Source organism: Nasonia vitripennis, assembly GCF_009193385.2.
Source record: "Nasonia vitripennis strain AsymCx chromosome 2 unlocalized genomic scaffold, Nvit_psr_1.1 chr2_random0010, whole genome shotgun sequence".
NCBI lineage: Eukaryota > Metazoa > Arthropoda > Insecta > Hymenoptera > Pteromalidae > Nasonia > Nasonia vitripennis.
In genome coordinates, this window is record NW_022279617.1 from 2,113,100 (window position 1) to 2,133,025 (window position 19,926).

At 36.4% G+C, this 19,926-nt stretch overlaps 1 protein-coding gene and 1 long non-coding RNA gene across 2 annotated transcripts; both read left to right on the forward strand.

The window, feature by feature from the left end:
• Positions 1–1,832: 1,832 nt before the first annotated feature.
• LOC100679840 (zinc finger MYM-type protein 1-like) lies at positions 1,833–4,440 on the forward strand. Its single transcript, XM_031925502.1, has 4 exons — positions 1,833–2,043; positions 2,171–3,230; positions 3,313–3,319; positions 3,499–4,440. The coding sequence occupies exons 1-4, from the start codon at positions 1,833–1,835 to the stop codon at positions 4,438–4,440; spliced, it is 2,220 nt and encodes a 739-aa protein (XP_031781362.1).
• Positions 4,441–4,896: 456 nt separating this feature from the next.
• On the forward strand, positions 4,897–7,477 carry LOC107980654. Its single transcript, XR_001728818.2, has 4 exons — positions 4,897–5,827; positions 5,903–6,130; positions 6,206–6,320; positions 6,397–7,477. It is a non-coding gene; the product is annotated as an uncharacterized LOC107980654 (long non-coding RNA).
• Positions 7,478–19,926: the final 12,449 nt, after the last annotated feature.

The following is a 19,926-nucleotide window of genomic DNA, read 5'->3' on the forward strand; positions in this document are numbered from 1 at the left end:
TCCTGTATATGGGTTCACCTGATAACCTCCTCGCGGTTCTTCATTTTGCGGATATGATTTCTTAGATTTATTATTTTACATACTCCCTTCACCCCTGAGTCATTGATTATTATATTCTACTCAATTTTTAAGCACAGAAAGTTGTAATCACTTTGCCTCTTACTCAAGTATTCAAAAAATAATTTTCACTTTAGAAGTTCACTTGTAATAAATTATTTTAACTTGAGTAAGAGACAAAGTAATGAAAACTATCTGTATATAGTTAAAAATACAACAGAATATAATAATACAATTGTTTGGGATGAAGGAAGTTTGTTGAACAATAAAACCAAGAGATCACACACGTCAAATGGCGAACCGCGGGTAGGTTTTCAGGTGAACATTGATACAGAACATATTGCAATGAAAACTACCCTGATAATCAGTTTTGTATACATTGTTACAATACCTGTGCCAACTTACAGACCTCTAGATGAAAAATTAATCATACTCTATTGGCAATAAACATTTTTCAAACTGTCAGATCCACTTATATCAATGCTTTTCTTCTATTTTATGACTACAATTACATATAGTAATTAAGCTAGTAGACTGATGAGTTTCCGCCAAGCCATGTGAAAAGTGTGAACTAAATACTCCAAAGTAATTAAAAACTTGTTGACAATTGTCATAGATCTGTAAAATAAGTATAAATTATATGTAAGTTATATTTTACTATAAGAAAACAATGAATTAATCATAAAATACTTACTTTCTCAAAATACTAGTAGAACTGTAAGGTAAAAAAACACGTGCTAACATAATATTTATGTTAAATAGTGTGAAAATCACCAATCTTGATGCTTGAACTTTGATTTACGGTAGGCAGCTTTCAAACGTTCCAGCATTGTAAATATCTCTGTAAGAAATAAATAATTTGTAATTTCACAATACAAAACAATATTGAAAATGAAGTATTTCAATTCGCATAATACTTAGTCTGTACTAGTAAATCAATAATTAATAAATGCCCCTCCGGCATCTATGACTTTTTGTAATCTTCTATTCATTGAGTGGCTTAAAGTTCTGAAGTATGCTTGTTCGTTGTTTAGTGCAGCCCAACTATTCCTGATTCGTAGCCTCATTTCAAGTAGATTATGGGCAGCGCTGGGTACCCATTCTGGGGCGTCGTTACCGGTATGGTCGCTATGGTCGAGACCATAGCTCGTTTTAACGAGGTATGGAATTCCATACCTCAGATCGGCGGATGAAAAATTTTTTTTTTTTAGAAAACGACTAATGAAAAACGCGAATGCTAAATCCACCTACCCCACACACAGCAAGTAGCCCATAGAAATCGTAAATCATAAATCAGCAGCAAACAACCGATGGAAAACTTAAATGATCATAAACCATAAGTCCCTAAACCCACCTACCCCACGCAAAGCAAGTGGCTGATAGAGAACGTCATTTTTGAACCATAAACCCGATTACCCCATGCATAGCAAGTCGCCGTTGGAAATATTATTAAACTCAGACAAAGAATAAACATTTTTGTTATCAATAATATCTGATTGGGTTAAGAGAGTGGAACAATAGTTTTAATTCATTTAATAAATAAAGTTTTTGAAACTCGCGCTGAAATAAAGAAAAATGTCTGCACCTGCTTTGCGCATGCGTGCTGCCTTGGTAGCTTGGCCGCCTGCGCTGTCCCGCATGTGATTGGTCGGCACCAATCACGTATACGTACTCACACACGTCGCTGCCTGTGGAAGTTTACTTGTGTTGGACCGGTCTACTCGTATGGACTAGGTTATGTTCTGTGTGTTAGTAAGTGAATGGTACACAATACAATGGACAAATACGTTACTAGAGGGAAAGATCCCTCAAAAGTATCAGAATGTCAGTCGCAAGGGATTGCTGCCCAAACGAGTACTGCATCTTCAAGTCGAGCTGTGGAAGCGTCAGTAGAAAACAGTGAACAATTTTCACAAGATAAGACATATGTACATCACCAACAAAATTTGGATCCTCAACTTACTCAAAAAGCAAAGAGTAACCCTTGTAAGTTTTCATACGCATATAAATCATTTTATAGAAAATACAAGAACGAAAGTGAAATAAAAACTAACATGTATTGTTGACCGAGATTTACACAAAACTGTTTTATTTTTTTTTTTTTAATTTTCAGTTAGCGATAAATTGTTTGAGAGTTGGAAAAAAGATTATAGTTGGATAAAATATGATGAGTCAAAGAAAGCTATGTTTTGTACTATATGTTGCGAAGCAGTAAAAAATAAATTGCCTCTCCCAAACTCTCAAAGTTGTAACGTGTCGAAAAAAGCTTTTGTAGAGGACGGATTTCACACATGGAAAAATGCTACTAGTATTTTTAATAAGCATCAGATTTCTGAATTGCACAAAACAGCTGTGATACTAACATTAAATGCTAGAAAACCGAGCATAACAGAGCATTTATCGACTGCAAAAAGAAAAGAAATGATGGAAAATCGCACTGCTCTCAACAAAATATTTTCAACTATAATGCTTTTAGCCAAGCAAGGTCTAGCTTTCCGGGGGCATGAAGACAAATACTCTAATCTACATCAACTATTATTACTACGATGTGAAGATGTTCCCGAATTGAAGACATGGATGGCTCGAAGTGGTCATAAATGGTTACACCACGAGGTTGTTAATGAAATAATTGCTTTGATGGCAAATGAAATTAGAAAATTAATTTTAAATAAAATAATGCTTGCTAAATATTATTCGATTATGATCGACGAAACTTCCGATATCACGAGAGTAGAGCAGGTCTCTATATGTATACGAATAGTAAATGACGATTTCTCTGTTAATGAATATTTCATGGGGTTTTTTGAGACTAAAGACACAAAATCAGAAACTTTATACGAACTTGTAACTGACTTTTTGGCTACCAACAATTTAAATATAAAGCATTTAAGAGGGCAATGTTACGATGGTGCGAGCAACATGAGCGGAAGGATTACGGGTCTACAAACTCGCATTCGGGAAACCGAACCAAGAGCGTTATTTGTTCATTGTTCCGCACACAGTTTGAGCTTATGCGTGCAGGATTCGTTAGAAGATTTAACAGTTGTGCGTAATGTGATCGGAACCATAAAAGATCTTATTAATTTTATACGTGACTCACCTAAACGACTAAACGAGTTTAAAGAGCTTAAAGAAGACGATAGTCCACTTTTATCTGCGTACTGCCCAACGAGGTACGTTGTATTTTTTTTTTTTTTAAGACATTATATTTTTATTTATTTTTGTATTTCCTACGGATTTGCTTTTAAATTTCAGGTGGGCTGTACGAATCAGATCATTAATAAATCTTTCTAAAAACTACACCCCTTCTATCAATTATTTTGAAAAAAAATCAACAGAGAACTCGATTCTTCTGTATCCGCCAAATCACAGGGCTTTCTAAGAAGCTTACTCTCGTTTGACTTCTATTTTATATTGAATATGATAATCGAAATTTTTCAGCAGATTGAGATTTTAAATGCTGAATTGCAAAGAAAAGATCTTTGCGTAAATGAATCTCATGCAAGTGTTTGTCTTGTAAAAGATAATATCCAGCAGATGAGAGATGAAGAAAAATTCAACAAGATTTGGAGTAAAATAACGAGTAGTGCTGAGGACCTGGGTGTAGAAGAGCCTTGCTTAAAGCGCCCACGAAAGATTCCGAAACGCATTGACTCTGGCAGTCAAAGCCATGTTTTTTCAAACGTTCAAGATCATTATGTAAAACTATACTATGAGGTTATTGATCAGACCATGATGTCATTAAATACAAGATTTGAAAATGATACTATGAAATTGCTAAATAAGTTTGAGAATTTTGTTACGGGATTTGCGCATGTAAATGTAGAGGAAATAACTAATTTCTATAATAGAGATTTGGAGGAGCAAGAGCTAGATGGGCATAGGCTTGTAAACGAGCGAGATTTATTTTTAAATGCTATCAAAAATGATAAAACTTTTATGAAAAAGTTAACAGATTTAAGAAAAGCTAAGGTTTTAAAAAAACAAAATAAAATCTCTAAAAAAGCTAAAGGTGCGCCTTCGGAATGCGAAACCACTATTGAGGAAACGGAAACAATTGACTGTATGCAATTAAAACATATAGTAATGTATCTTCAGGAGAAACCAGAAGTTCGTGCTATTTTTCCACAGTACTCAAAGCTTATAAAGTTATTATTAACCATACCTGGCTCCTCCTGTAGCAACGAGCGCTCTTTTTCATCTTTGCGTCGATTGAAAACCTACCTACGATCTACGATGTTGCAACAGAGGTTGAATGATACAAGTATTATGCATATATATCGTGATATGGTTAGCGAATTAGATCTCGATGAACTATTAAATACGTTCATTAAAAGGCAAAATTTGAGAATGTCGACGTTTGCCATGAAATACAAGTCATAATTATAGTTTTTGTCATGCGAATTAGATTTAAATTTCGGACTGATTAGTTTAATTGAAAAAAGAGTTTAATAAATTATTGCTACTTTTATTTTCGATTATACATTCATTTTTACCTATATTCCATAAAAAATATTTCCATCAACCACTTGATGTGCGTGGGGTAGGTGGGTTTAGAGTTCAAGTTTTCCATAGCATTTAAATTTAACATCGGTTATTGGCTGTGAGTGGGGACCGTGGGGTAGGTGGGCTTATGGTTTAGTATTGAAGTTTTAAATTGGTCATTTGCTGTGCGTGGGGTAGGTGGGTTTATGGTTTAATATTTATGGTATCCATCGGTCATTATTAACCCAACCCCCCTCCAAAATTCCATAGCTCGAGAAAAAACGTAACGACGCCCCTGTACCCATTCTTGAACTATTTTCGCCCAAACATTCTCAATGGGGTTTAGATCAGGTGACCTAGGCGTTGTATTTGCGAATGTGCAGCATACCAGTCCCTAACGACTCGAGCAGTGTGGACTGGACTATTGTCTTCTATTACCCACACGGTTTCTTCATTTGGGTAACGTTGCTGAATACCTGATAGAAGATAGTTTTCAAGCAGCTGCACATACAATGTTCTGTAGATCTGCATCCGTAAGTTTAAATTTTCCACCATTACGACGTCGAAGATCGTGTACTGGTGCATTTTCATTCTCTTGAGCAAATCGTCTGGTCCACTTCTTTACGCATGCAGTTGTGCAGTTGAAGAAAAATGCGATTTGATCAACTGTTTGCTGACGAGTCCACAAATCCCGCATTTGTAAAAGATTGTCTCTTGTCGGTCGAAACGGCATTTTCGCGTAAAGCAAGATACACTTTGCTTTGCGTTACACACAACACTACGTAGCACTTTGTCGAAGTATACTGTCCGTCAGTACTTACTAGCCAAAGCTTAAACACTCTCTGAACGTCCGACGCGGAAAAATATAAACACACGGTGCGTACTCGTATGTCGTCTGCGCTTTCGACAAAATTCCACGAATTACAGAATGCCGAGCGCGAGGCGCGTTTGCCGATGTGACCGCATCGACCTTCCTATGAGCCCATAGACAGTAGCGCTACAGTCGCGCGCGCATTCGGCAGTCGGCATTCGCTTTCGATCAGAGAAGGTTTCTCGTACTGATATTTCAGTACTTACTGCAAGTATATTTACGCTGTGTTAAGCTATTTCATTATTACGATGAACAACATAGAAAGAGTAGTGGCACAGGAAGTGCATGAACGGGTTTTCTTGTATGACTTGTTACATCCGTCTAATCTTGATCAACAAATGTGAGCTCAAGCTTTTCAAAAGATGAGTCTGACTATTAGACAAGAATTTCCTGAAGTTGCAAAGGTGTATGATGGTAAGTCAATTGAATCATTATCTAATAACAAATATATAAATAAATGTAATACATTAATTCTCGTAACTTTTATAGCTGACAGAGTAGTCTCAATTTATAATAATCTTAGAAGGACATATGTCCTCATTAAACGAAAGATTATTGCTGGTGATTGGAACTTCCAGACTTTATCAGAGAAGAGGAAAGATATATACGATGCCATGTCGTTCTTAAAATATTTTATCCGACATCGAAGTGGACCACCAATGATTAATCCTCTACGCTAGCTACTTATATTTTGTTACAATCATTAATTATTAGACTGTGAGTATATAATGCAATTTAAAATACTTCATTTTGAATCTCGTTTTATTCTCACGAATCATTTATTTATTACAGATTTGTTGCGGTAAATCAATGTTCAATCATCAAGATTGGTGATTTTAACACCATTTAATATAAATGTTATGTTAGCACGCGTTCTACCTTACAGTTCTACTAGTATTTTGAGAAAGTAAGTATTTTATGATTAATTCATTGTTTTCTTATAGTAAAATATAACTTACATATAATTTATACTTATTTTACAGATCTATGACAATTGTCAACAAGCTTTGAATTACTTCAGAACAGTATTAAGTTCACACAGATCACATGGCTTAGCGGAAACTCATCTGACTACTAGCTTCATTACTATATAGGTAATTGTAGTCCGAAAAAAGAAGAAAAGCATTGATATAAGAGCATTACATGGCTTGGCGATAACTCATCAGTCAGATTCTACCAGTACTAAAGGCAATTTGAGTCACAAAATACAACAAGAGTGTTGATATAAGTGGATCCGACAGTTTGAAAAATGTTTATTGCCAATAGAGTATGATTAATTTTTCATCTAGAGGTCTGTAAGTTGGTACAGGTATTGTAACAATGTATACAAAACAAATTATCAGGGTAGTTTTCATTGCAATATGTTCTGTATCAATGTTCACCTGAAAACCTACCCGCGGTTCGCCATTTGACGTGTGTGATCTCTTGGTTTTATTGTTCAACAAACTTCCTTCATCCCAAACAATTGTATTATTATATTCTGTTGTATTTTTAACTATATACAGATAGTTTTCATTACTTTGTCTCTTACTCTCAGACCTTTAGATGAAAAATTATTCAAGCTTTATTGCAATTGAACTTTTTATGAAAAATATATTAACCATTACATGTCATTCATTAAGTTATTTTTTTCAGATAAAATGTTGCTTATGCACCTTTTTTACAAGACCAGTTTGCAATGGTGAGGGGACAAACTGTCGATAGCGATACAATAACACATAAGCCAGTCAATGTAAAAGAAAATTTATATTATGTTAATGTATATTTCTTATGTTCTATTTTCGATGTAGGCTATAAGAGAGTTTCTTCAATGTATTTTTTACAATGCTTCGATGCATATTTACGTTAGTTTGTATTTTTATACGACGATTTATATTATTTATTGTCTTTGTTCATTTAAACGTTGTTGATTGATATATAAAAATAAAATTGTGGTAAAACTATTGATTTCTTTCACCTTCATAACTGCTCCTATTATACTTCTGTTAAAATATATGTGAGGATTTAATATAAGTATTCTCTTTATACTATTGATGTGACTACTTGCAGCTGTGACCTATTTAAAAATTGCACGTATCGAAAATTCTTAAATTTCATGTGGGTGTGAGAAAATGTATCATAATTCTGCATTTAATTATAAAAACAGCTTAATAAAGTTTTTAATGCAGGTTTTATTTTTCTGAACCTATATATATATATATATATATATATATATATATATATATATATATATATATATATATATATATATATATATATATATATATATATATATATATATATATATATATATATATATATATATATATATATATACAAGACATTTTAACTTATACAGTATTTTCTTTCATATTATCGATCACGACCCGACCTTCCTATTTTTAAATTTGAATTTTTCAGACTTGACCACGAATCATAATGTTTCTAGATCGAAACCGGCTCCCCGCTTCGATTTTGAATACCTAACCTAAAGTGGCGTACGTTTCAAGTTCCCGTTCCATATTCTCAAATGAAAACCCCGCGAAACGAATCCATGCACGTTGGGTACATGAAAGAAATATAGCTCTTATACATTCACTTATTGCGCGGCGGTTTTACTTTTTTTGGTTTGCGAGTCTTTGAAAGATTACGCTTTCTTTTAGAGTTTTTTGTTGCATTCGTGTTTTGCAATTGTAACTCTGTAGTATTGTCTGGAGCGTATGCCAATTTGCTTAGCTTTCGTTTTTCTCTCGTTCTTTCCTTCTCTATACAGTCATTTTTATTTTCTTGTTTGGCTATAAAATACATTCTGGTAGTAAGAAAAAACTAATTATCCGGTGTGTAAATGATATTTTATGTCGTCACAACCGACGGACGGAATTGGAACAAGCTCGTCCAAAGCTTTCGTTATATGGAATATTGTATCTGCGTTTATAGAACGCGTATTTAATACATTTAATGTCGCTTGCTCCAATGAACTTATTAAATTAAAAATTTTGATCGAAGGTTCCTTCAGAAAGCCCTTAGTTCGCATGCGTATCAATTTATATATGTCTGATTCCTCGTCACTTTTTGATCGTTCCAACGACGTTAAACAATCCTTACAAACTAAAGGCTTTCCGTCGCTCGATGTATATTTCGCAAATCTCGTAGCTTTTCGTACTACGAAGCCTGCTACGTACGCTAACACATAGTCTGATGTAGAACACTGGAAGTAGTCGTGCTCTTCCATCAATTTTACAGCGTCAGATAGGGTTTCGACGTGCACACCCTTATCTAAAATAGTGTCGATTTGTTGCATTCCACTGCTCCCGACGATCATCCACATTTTTAATGTCTTTTATGCTGAGCAATACATCCACGATCTCTGCACCAGAAACATTAGAAACTTTGGGTGGTTTGATTAGGGAATATGTCGACACAAGTTTATACATCTGTATAAATAATGTTGAGTCGGGATGATCGTTCGATCAGCAGCAGTTGCGCATCAAGCCAAAAAATCTCTAAAAAAATGTCATAGTTTAATAAAAGTAAGGTTCAAGAATTAAAAAATGGTTTATGAATTAAAGTTGATTGGTGTGCCCGAAACAAGAAAGCATAGTTATACAAGCACGACATACGGAGATATTCGTGATTTTCTTATTTTTTCACTTTTTTGACCCGACTTATTTTGCGTAGTACTTTCGTAGCCATCAACTAGCTATCACCTGTGCTTTGCTTTAGACAATGAAATCTGTTAAATCTAAAATCTAAATCTAAATCTATCTCTCTACAAGCTTGAAAATTCCTTGTAATACGGTATGACTCTATTCTTACTCCAATAAATGCGTAAAAAATGTCCGAAAAAGCGTTTCATCGCTGGTCGAAAAATGGACCTATTTTTCGCCCATCTCTAGTAATACGTGGTATGCTGTAGCTTTAAACTTATATAGATTTCTACCAGGGGAAGAGTATACTTTAAAAAAAATGAACTGATGCAAATTTATATATACTTCCAAGTTATCCTGATTAAACTTAGATGTCATGACGTATTTGGAATCGCACTTTTCAACAAGAATTGTAGAAAGCTCTAAAGCCGCTTTCAAGGACACTTTCAAACCATAAAATGTCGAATCAGTTATAAATTCAAAATTTCGAGATTTTGCTTGCACTTCCCATTCTTTTAGATATACCAAGAAGGATTCAATACTCTGAAAAAACATAAATTAATAGGTTAGTAGATTACAATCAATATTGCATAATATATTTGATAGTAATATAAATATTACGTATTTATTATTTTGGAAATGTACTTCGATATATTATATGATTTTGAAAAAGGATTTATTAATAAATAAATATTTCGGAAACTCGGATATGACACCGCTTAAAAGCTAACGAGTTGATATATATATATATATATATATATATATATATATATAGCAACTCAACTATTCATTGCTTGCAGCGTTGATAGTGAAATGACATAAAAGTCGTAAAAATAATAATAATCACCACATTTCGTTGCCTGGCTTTAAGCTATTTAAAGGCGTTCTGCTATTCATGGCGGTAATAAGTGACTTAATCCTTCTACAAAACTTAATAGATCCCTCACAATCTGTAAGATCCGGATGTTTATCTTGAAAGATTTGCATACTATCAGCAACTCCAAAGAACTGTGCGGGTACATAAAATAGTTGTGAAAACTTATTATTATAATTGAATTGTAAATAGCGTAGCATAATTATAAATTCTTTTTAAATTGCCCATCAAATTAAAATGTTATAAAATGTTTTGCTTTACCTGAAACGCTAGAGCAACATTCATTTTTTGGTAGTATTGCGGATTAATATGCTCTTCCCTTAAGTGATAATTTACTTTTAAATTATATGCTTTGGGATTTTCAATAGCTAGGAGAGCGTACCAATGTTTTAAACATGTCCATCGGGTGTCTAAAAGAAAGTAAATCAGATGGTTCAATAACATTCTTTATTTACTCACTCATATATATTTACCCAAACGTTAGCATGTTTTTCTTGCTTCGAAAAGAAATTGCGCAGACACTTTATTAGATGTGGAAAGTCCGAAAAAAACCATAATCTGCGTTTTGGATCAACGATGTGCTCTATACTGACGCAATCTTCCGTAACACCAAACAAATCCCACATCGTACGGTTCCACGATGCACCATCATTGGCAATTGCATCGACTTTTAAGCCGGCTTTCTCAGCTAAGGTGATGGCCTCCATCATTATATGATGTAAAACTGTGCCGTTCGCAATACCTTTACTGAGAAAGCAACCTAGTGCTTGCACCCATTTCCCTTTGAAGGGTTGGAACATGATTACAAGCGCGTGGTCACCTTTTTGTCCCTTCTGATGTTCAGGTGTGTATATGCCCAGATCAGTGAAACCCTCCATTTGTAAATTTTGCCGATTGCAAGAAACGCTTTTCGACAGCTTCATTTCATCGACTAGTAAAACACCTATTGATATATAAAATCAGTTGAAATATTTTGAAATATATGTTATAAAGGTAAAATTATAAAGGGAAAATATCTCTTATACAAGAGAACGATGTTTTATCTTTTTATAAAGATATTAATATGCGTGTGTGTGTGTGTGTGTGTGTATACATACATATATAGATATAATTATGCATGCCTACGATAAATGAACGGAAGGAATTTTTTCATAACAATCGTCGCGTTAAGCAGTAAAATACACAATAAAGAATAAACCGTTTTTTTCGTCATAGTATAAGTAAAAGCCTGACAACGGTTAACGTTTTGCGTACGTAAAATTTAACTTCTGCCTTTGATTATAAATTTTTGTTCGGATTTCGGGCCTTTAACTTGACACCACTCACTCGGGGACCAATATCGTTCGCTCAAATTACAAACATATTATAGGGGACACAAAACCTTCAGGCCCGCCAAATAACTGAATGAACATTTTTCTGTCATTTCCGATTAATATGACGATAAATATTTTCCGTAAGTAGGGGTAGTAGAACGATATATAAGACTCGTATGATCATACATCCCTGGGTCGGCTGTACTTATCGGCTCAAGTAATACTGCCTAATCAGGAAGATCGACAGAGTCAAACACAATATATGAAAAAGTAATATTAAATAATTATAGCCAAGCTTCCTCGTAAACTTTCCTTGAATTTGTATTCGTTCGTGATAAAGAGTAGTAGGGCGCACGTTAATTTCATCATGAAGTATTTCGAATTAGTGACTTTAAATACATAAAAAGCAGCAAATAATTATAGCCGCCGATAACGATCGTAAAGACATTGAAACTGTTACTCTGTTAGAGCCTAAGCACAGAGGTTTCATTACATATTCACGCATGCAGTGATTAAAATATAACTTTAACAAGTAAATGCATTGCATATATTACGGAATTCAATGCATGGAGCAAAGAGAATTACTACCTACTTTTCGTTATTTTATTAACGCAGTCTGTAAATATTGCGCACCTTTCGTTATTATTTATTCAATTAAAAATAATTACAATTATATCAATTTTTAATTAACACTTACCATGTACATCTGATTGATCTATGGACTCGACTTTTGTCTTCAAAACATCCAAAGTTTTCGCATCGAAACCATAAGAACTTTTTATTTCTCTCATGTAGCGATTTAATGTTTGTAAAGATGGCAACACTAATATATTATGATTGCGTAAATGATTGTACGTTTTTCGACTCTTAATTCTTAATAGAAGGCACTCATATATCCATTGGTTTGTATACCTAATACCTCTTTTATCTTTTACTTTTGATGCGTTAAGACATGCTTGCACGGCAGTCCGTTGACCTTCGGGTAACGACTCACAAGCTTTTTGTACTGCTTTCCCATCTGCCATAGCGCATTTACTTTTCAAACTTTGCACTTTATCTTTCAGATCAGCAATCTGAAATTCATAGAATTATAAGTGTCATAATAAAGTTATATAGTTGATTATTCATCCTGTTAAATTAATAACTTCTACTCAACGCAAAAACATACATTTTTTATCATTCTATTTTTGTTTCTTTTATAATTACGACTTTGGAACGTACACCTTCTGCGGAATTCTCTAAGCTTGCGAATCTGATCAGTAGCAGTAAGTATCTTCTTTCGATTCTGTCGTAGAATTGTGCAATCCGTGCATGTACTTAATTTTGGACCAGGTGCAGAAATCTTCGTTACAATATACCCAGGGCAAGTCGGTGCTCTGAAAATTGAGATACGAATATTAGTAATAGATTTTTCACGGATATTGAAACAAATGCAAGGTAAATAATTATAGTGACATAAAAAAATATTATACTTCTTTATGCCGTCAATTTTCTGGCAAGGAAACACTGCCTGGGCAACAAAGGATATTAATTCATTAATATCATCGACATCTTCCACTTTGTTGATTTGGGCGATAGAAATAAGACATTCTTCGATGTAAATCTGTCCAAAGAAACATAAATTAATGTTATTGTAATGTTATTTTTAGACTGTACCTACTCAATAATTTTATGACTCATTACTTTTACACTCATCCGGAAAAAGGATGATACGTTTATATATTCCACTGTATTGTTTTTTCCATTCCGCCCACATTATGCATGGTAGTCCAGTACTTATTACTTGTGGAATCCACGTTGTAGGTAACGGAATTGCTTGAGGATTTTTGATGAGATCATTACAGATTGTTTGAAACTGTGCATTCGCCGCATGAGGTTCCGATTCACGTAAAGTACCAGCAAGATCGTGCAGTGTACCACGTTGCCGACAACTATCCGCAATTGTTGGTGTAACTGTTGAGGTAAAATATATTATGGTTGTAATTACTGTCGATGAACAAATATTTTTTTTTGTATAAGAAAAATATAAATGCATTTTGAGGCAACTTTGAACAATACTCACAATTGATTTCAGCGCTATACGTTAATTCTTTCGCAGGCTCTATTGCAGTTTCGTCTAAACATTGGCTTTTAAGGGGTCAAGCCTGGGTTAAATCCTGCAAAAAAAATATTCTTCTTACCAAAAAATTTTTGATTTGATGTAATTTGAAAAAAAAAATCTATTGAAAATATGTAAAATATACACCATTTTTATCGAAAAAAAACATGTATATACCTTGTAAAATCATTGACCAAAATTCATGACATTTCACTATATAAATAAGTGTTTTCAATCACTTGCCACGGCTTTTTGAAAGATCCGGACCGTCTTCTTTACTCTATCCAGGCTTAAAATGTACCTTAAACATGCCCCCTCGGACCAATCGAGAGACATTTCTAAAAAATATGAATTAAATATAATTAGCAACAAATTTTGTTATCTAAAAAATATCAATTAAACATTGCTAGCAATATATATTTTCAATAGAATTTTTTTTTCAAATTACATCAAATCAAAAATTTGTTGGTAAGAGGAATATCTTTTTGTTTTTTTTTGCAGGATTTAACCCAGGCTTGACCCCTTAAATGTTTTGTCTAAAAATTATAATGTGTTTTCATAATGATTTTAATGCAATAAGGATACTTCAGAAATGGATATACCTAGTGTAATCTCATAACTTCGTGACTTTCCGTTATTTTCAAGGACTACATTCTCTTGGCTAATACTTCGTAAATATTCCGTATTTTCTGCAGCTTTGTTAACTATTTCATTTCTTACTTTTCCGGCATTTTCAAAAACTTCGACCTCTTGGTTACTACTTCCTGAAGGTAACAGCGAACTAGTTGACGAAGCATCTAACATATATTAATTAACACAGTAATTATTATGATACACATTGTTACTCCGCGTAATATCTATAGATTAGTTAACATTTTCAAGTAAAGAGGAGCACTATTGATTGAGAATGTCCCACAGAAAGTGGCACATTTAAAAAATGCTACACAAAACGTAGCACGTCTCACGAATTTGCAGCAAAGACTAGCATAACTCGCGGAATTTCCGTGAAAAAGTAATTTACGCATTTTCTTAGACTACTGGCTCGAATTCATTTTTTTTTTGTTTCATTCAAATTTTTGGGGTAAGCTATTTTCTCCGATACTCCGACATATTTTTTAAATCACATACTGCAGTCCATTTCAAATTCTGGATGTGGTTTGCCACTTTTTAAAAACATATCTTAGATTAAAACTCGCTGTGGTTAAATCATACATACATTTTTTTTAGGATCTAAATTGTGCAACTTTTCAACGCTGGATTGCAAATTCTGCTAGTAACTGCAAGCAGGTGCAGTGATCTTCGCGAAAATATTTAGCTCTGATGGTTTACCACGTTTAAATGTGCTAGCTTTAATAAAAACTTTTCAACTGTGCTTCTTTATAAACCGATAACATACTGTACTTTTCGATATACGGTGTGGAAGCATATAAAAATAAATATCTGTTCACCTGTTCGCAAACTACTATAAAATAATTATTATTAATATTTATATAAAACCACATACTGCATGCACCAATTGCTTTCGGAAAATAATTAACTTCTACAGAGACTACAGCACAGCATACTGGTTGTCGATCTTCTGCATTGGTTTCTTTCTCAATTAATGGAAAAATAGACGGCACCGAACCTTTTTTTAGGGAACATTTATCCTTTGGCAATGTATATCTACTGCCATCGGGAAGAACGTGGATGAATTCTTTCTCGACTTCATCTTTTTTAAAATGAAGTTCACACATGCGATGGTGCTTTCGCAACGAATTGCCGTTTGGAATAGCTTTTTGCCACAAACGAAAAATTTCATCCTATAAAACAAATATATTACATCGTCATTAAATAGATACTTATCGATGCGTAGAAAGTCTGCACAAAATCCTAGTGTATTATTGATGTGGCCCTAAACATAGCTATACGCAGTTCACTGTCGTTGTCCTTTTTTTTTATTTTTGATTTACATCCATTTATAAAACACGACATTTTTATAGTGTCACGGACGTAACCCACCACCACTCCGTAACAATAGTAATGCAATTATCGAGTCTAGTAACGTAAAATATTAAGCACTCATGTATTGCACATTAATATAACCATGTATTCTTCCTTTAACGCACTCACGTCTGAACTGATAGTCGACTGTACTCTTGCAGACCTACTGTATTACTGTGAGAAAAAAAAAAGTCTAATGTTTTTGATCGGAGTTGCAATGTTTGGCTGTATACTCCACTAACGCTGATCTGGAGTCGCGAAATTCCCGGACTTCTCGAACGAGCGAGCTGCTCAACATTTCACGGAAAAACATTTTCCCAGAAAGTCGAGACAAAATACGATCGTTTTAAAATATGATTGAAAATAAGTTAGAATATCTATCCTTTTTTTCAATGTTATTAATAAACTTATTATGTTTAATTTAATCTTTCTTATCGTTATAAGAAAGATTAAATTTTTAATATATGTATATGTATATGTATGTAGGTACTTACCATACATTTTACAATTTAAAAAGATACTTTTTTACGTGAATACGTTTTTAAAGCTGGACGATTAGTATCGGAAGGGTTACAACTAGGTGTATCACTGGGACTAGATAGTGGCTGATTACAATTAGTACTATCTAAAGGGACTAGTTCGTCGAGATCATCTGGAATATGATAAGCTGGTTTCAATAACTCAGCTGTGACGCTTTTCGTGGTACCGTTTACATCAATGTCAAAGACGCGATCGGAAACTCGCTTAACAATCTTAAACGGTCCTGAACTGCCTTTCTAACGCTTTTTTTGCCATGTTGCGCATGAATACGTGGGTACATGTATATAAATCTTTATAATAAAATGCGCACTTTTTATAATTATGAGCGACGGGTATAGGTCGAATTTGACGCATATATTCCCGATATTGTTCTAAGAAGAAATTGGGATCAGGTGTCTGATCTTCGGGTATGAAAAATTCACCCGGTAAGCGTAAGGTCGTACCGAACAAGAATTCCGCAGGGGAAGCCTTGGTATCAGCCCGAATATGACATGTCGTTGTGGCACATGATTGCAGCCTTCATACAGCGGTGGCAACGCTCTATCATGCCGTTAGCGGTGGGATGATAGGCGGTGGTGCGAATCCGTTCGCATCCTATGAGAGAGAGAGAGAGAAGAGCAGAAAAAAGCCGAGATTCAAATTGCGAACCTTGATCGGATGTGATGACCTTGGGTGCGCCATACCTCGCAACCCAAGTGTCGAAGAAAGCTCGTGCGTCCGTTTGAGCAGAGGTTTCGGGGAGAGGAACAGCCTCGATCCACCTGGAAAACCTGTCAATCATGGTCAAAATGTATTGCAAGCCATCCTTGATTGGTAAAGGACCAACAATGTCAATGTGCACGTGGTCAAAGCGACCATCTGATGCTACGAATTGACTAGACATGAGCTTGACATGACGTGATATTTTAGATTGCTGACAGTGGAGGCAATGCTTGCACCAGTTGGCAATATCGCGATGCATCGCTGGCCAGACATATCTCTGTCTGATCAGGCGATCAGTGACCTTGGGCCCAGGATGAGCTGGATTGTGAAAGAACGCGAAGGCGGATTCTCGCATGGAAACCGGTACAAAAGGTCGAAGAGTTTCACCCGTTAAATCACAACATATCGTTGTGTTATTTGTACCGAACTGAATGCGCTTCAGGGACAGTGAGTAAGTGATCAGGTGACTAGCGTATCTCCTGAAGCTGTTTATCAGTCTCTTGCGCCGCTGCAAGTTCCTCGAGATCGAACTCTAGAGGGAAACGTACTGATTCGATTCTCGAAAGAGAGTCAGCTACGGTGTTGTCGACACCCCTAACGTACTTGATGCGTGTAGTGAATTGCGAAATGTAGTTTAGCTGTCGCACACGACGAGATGGAACTTTATCTGCTTTTTGTAAGAACGCATATACAAGTGGTTTGTGATCTGTTAGAACATAGAAATCGCAACCTTCAACGATGTGTGCAAAATACTTGATGGCTTCGTAAATGGCGGTAAGCTCGCGATCGTACGCGCTGTAACGCTGTTGCGAAGGGGAAAGCTTCTGAGAGAAGAAGGCTAAAGGTTCCCAGACGCCGTCGAGCGATTTCTGTTCAAGAACAGCGCCTACTGCAAAATCTGAAGCATCGGATACGATGCGAAGGTCTGCACCTGAGCGAGGATGCACCAGGAGTGCGGCTTCAGCAAATTCAGATCTGACTTTTTCAAAGGCTTCGTCAGCTTCAGGGGTCCATTGGATCAAACGCTTGTCGTTTTTGCGGGAGTCGCGAAAGAAAGCGTTGAGAGGAGCCTGAGAAGTGGCTGCTTTCGGAAGATTACGGTGATAAAAATTCACCATCCCTAAGAAGCGGCGAAGTTCTACAATCGTGCGAGGTTTTGGAAATTTCATGACGGCATCTATTGGCTCGAGTAAGCTTGATTCCCCGTGTGTTGATAAGATAACCAAGAAACTCGAGTTCCTCGACTATGAAGACGCTTTTGTCAACGTTGAGCCGAAGACGGTACTTCTTCAAACGCTCGAACACGGTGCGCAGATGCTTATGATGTTGCTCAAGAGAGTCGGAAGCAATGAGGATATCGTCAATGTATATGTAGACGAAGTCTAAATCCCCCAGAGCACGATTGATATAACGTTGGAACGTTTGGTTTGTATTGCGAAGACCAAACGGCATAAATAAAAATTCAAATAAACCGAAAGGCGTTATAATAGCCGTTTTCTCGATGTCCTCAGGCGCAATCGGAATTTGATTGAATGCCTTATGAAGATCGAGAGAGGAAAAGATCTTTTTACCATGAAGATTGCTACTGCAATCATAGAGATGCGAGGTAGGATATTTGTCCGGAATAGTAATCGCATTAAGACTTGTATAATCACCGCAAGGTCTGGGTGAACCATCCTTTTTTTGCGCCATGTGCAAAGGGCTGGCCCAGGGACCGCTACCAGGTCTGCAGATACCTGCTTCTTGCCACGCACGAAACTCGGCCTTAGCGGCTCTGAGCTTGTCGGGATGAAGCCGACGCGGGCGTTGAGAAACGGGAGGACCCGTGGTATAAATGTGATGATAAACATCAGCTTTACCACTAAGGCCAGCTCTAGCGGGACCAGTGATTTCTGGAAATTCAGCTAGCAGCTGAACATGCTCGCTATTAGGCGAGATTGTGGAGACAGCAACGAGGGGTGCTGCTCTGAGAGTCGCTGCAGATGAGATGTTCGTCCGGGTGTCAACCAGTCGCCGGTTAGCCAGGTCGACTATGGGACCATGGTGAGACAGAAGGTCAGCACCAATTATAGCGGACGGAACCTCGGCGATGCAAAAATTCCACGCAAATGGACGGCGAAGACCAAGATCTAGCGTGCGATGAGATTCGCCATACGTATTAATTTTGGTGCCATTGGCCGCAAATAACTTAAGACTATCGGGCTTAGATCTAATACTATTTACAGCAGGGAGCAGAGAGATGTCTGCTCCTGTATCTATAAGAAAAAATTGGCCAGATATGAGGTCTTGGATGTGGAGACGCTTAGAGGAGTGACCATGACAGACGGTCTTCAAGTCCGCAGGTCTTATTGGTTTTTTGCCTTCCACTCGGCATTTTTAGCACACCAATCCCTGCAGGAGGTGGGATTGTCTGGGTACTTAGTGTGCGCCAAACATAACCCTTAAGCACTCTTGCGGGACTTAGAGTTGCGGCTCTTGCTCCTTAATCTATTGGAGTCGTTATTAGAGCGAGAAGAGTTGCGGGACTCGCGCAGAGTCTTCTCTAAGCTGGCAAGGCGCTTGCTGAAGTCTTGAAAGTCGACTGAAGAAATAGATCTATCCACTTCTACCGCATCGAGACGTTGATCTGGGACGGAGTTATGAATGTGATGAATCCTGTCCGCAAGCTCAAATAGCTTGTCGTCGGGAAGATCGGTTAACGACGCGATCGCAAACTGCACGTCCTTGGGAAGGAGTTTCCTCCAACAACTACGCACACCGTCCTTATCGATGTTGGGACCGGCGTGAATATACATTTCCTTGAGAAGGTCAGAAGGTTTCTTGCTACCAAGAGCGCTTCTCTCGAAAAGCTTGTCAAGACGCTGTTCAACAGTGTCAGAGAACTCTTTTAGTAGAGCTTGTTTAACCACCTCGTATCTGCCTTCGAGGGGTAGGTTACGAATAGTACTATCAATTCTAAGGGCAACATCTCTGCTCAAGCTGAGCCAAAGAGTGGCGAATTTAAGCTTGTCATCAGTGATGTGAGAGTCTCGAAGTTGATTTCGAGACCTACGAACCAGCCTTCTGGATTGTGAGTCCAGAAAGGACCTGGATTGATTTTTTGAGCCAGAAAGGCATCTGAGTGAGGACGAGAAACGTCAGTATTTGTCGGAATCAAGTCTGCTGGGACAGAGCTGCCAGGAGCATTGGATTGAGAGAGCGCTGCAACTGGTTTGAGGTGCTGAGAGCAAAGGCTCTGTTATTTTCAGAGCAGGACGCAGGAGAAGTTTGCAAATGAAGCCTATCCGACAGATTGTCGATCTGAGCCTGCAGCGGAGCAACTGCTCCTTTAATCAAATTGGGAATTTCGATTTTAAGATTAGTTAGAGTGATTTCTA

What these genes read in the sequence shown, in the direction of transcription:
- LOC100679840 (XM_031925502.1), top strand. Translation starts at nt 1,833, where the DNA reads ATGGACAAATACGTTACTAGAGGGAAAGATCCCTCAAAAGTATCAGAA. An exon ending in AAAAGCAAAGAGTAACCCTT is followed by an intron (nt 2,044 to 2,170) that starts GTAAGTTTTCAT and finishes TTTAATTTTCAG; the next exon opens with TTAGCGATAAATTGTTTGAG.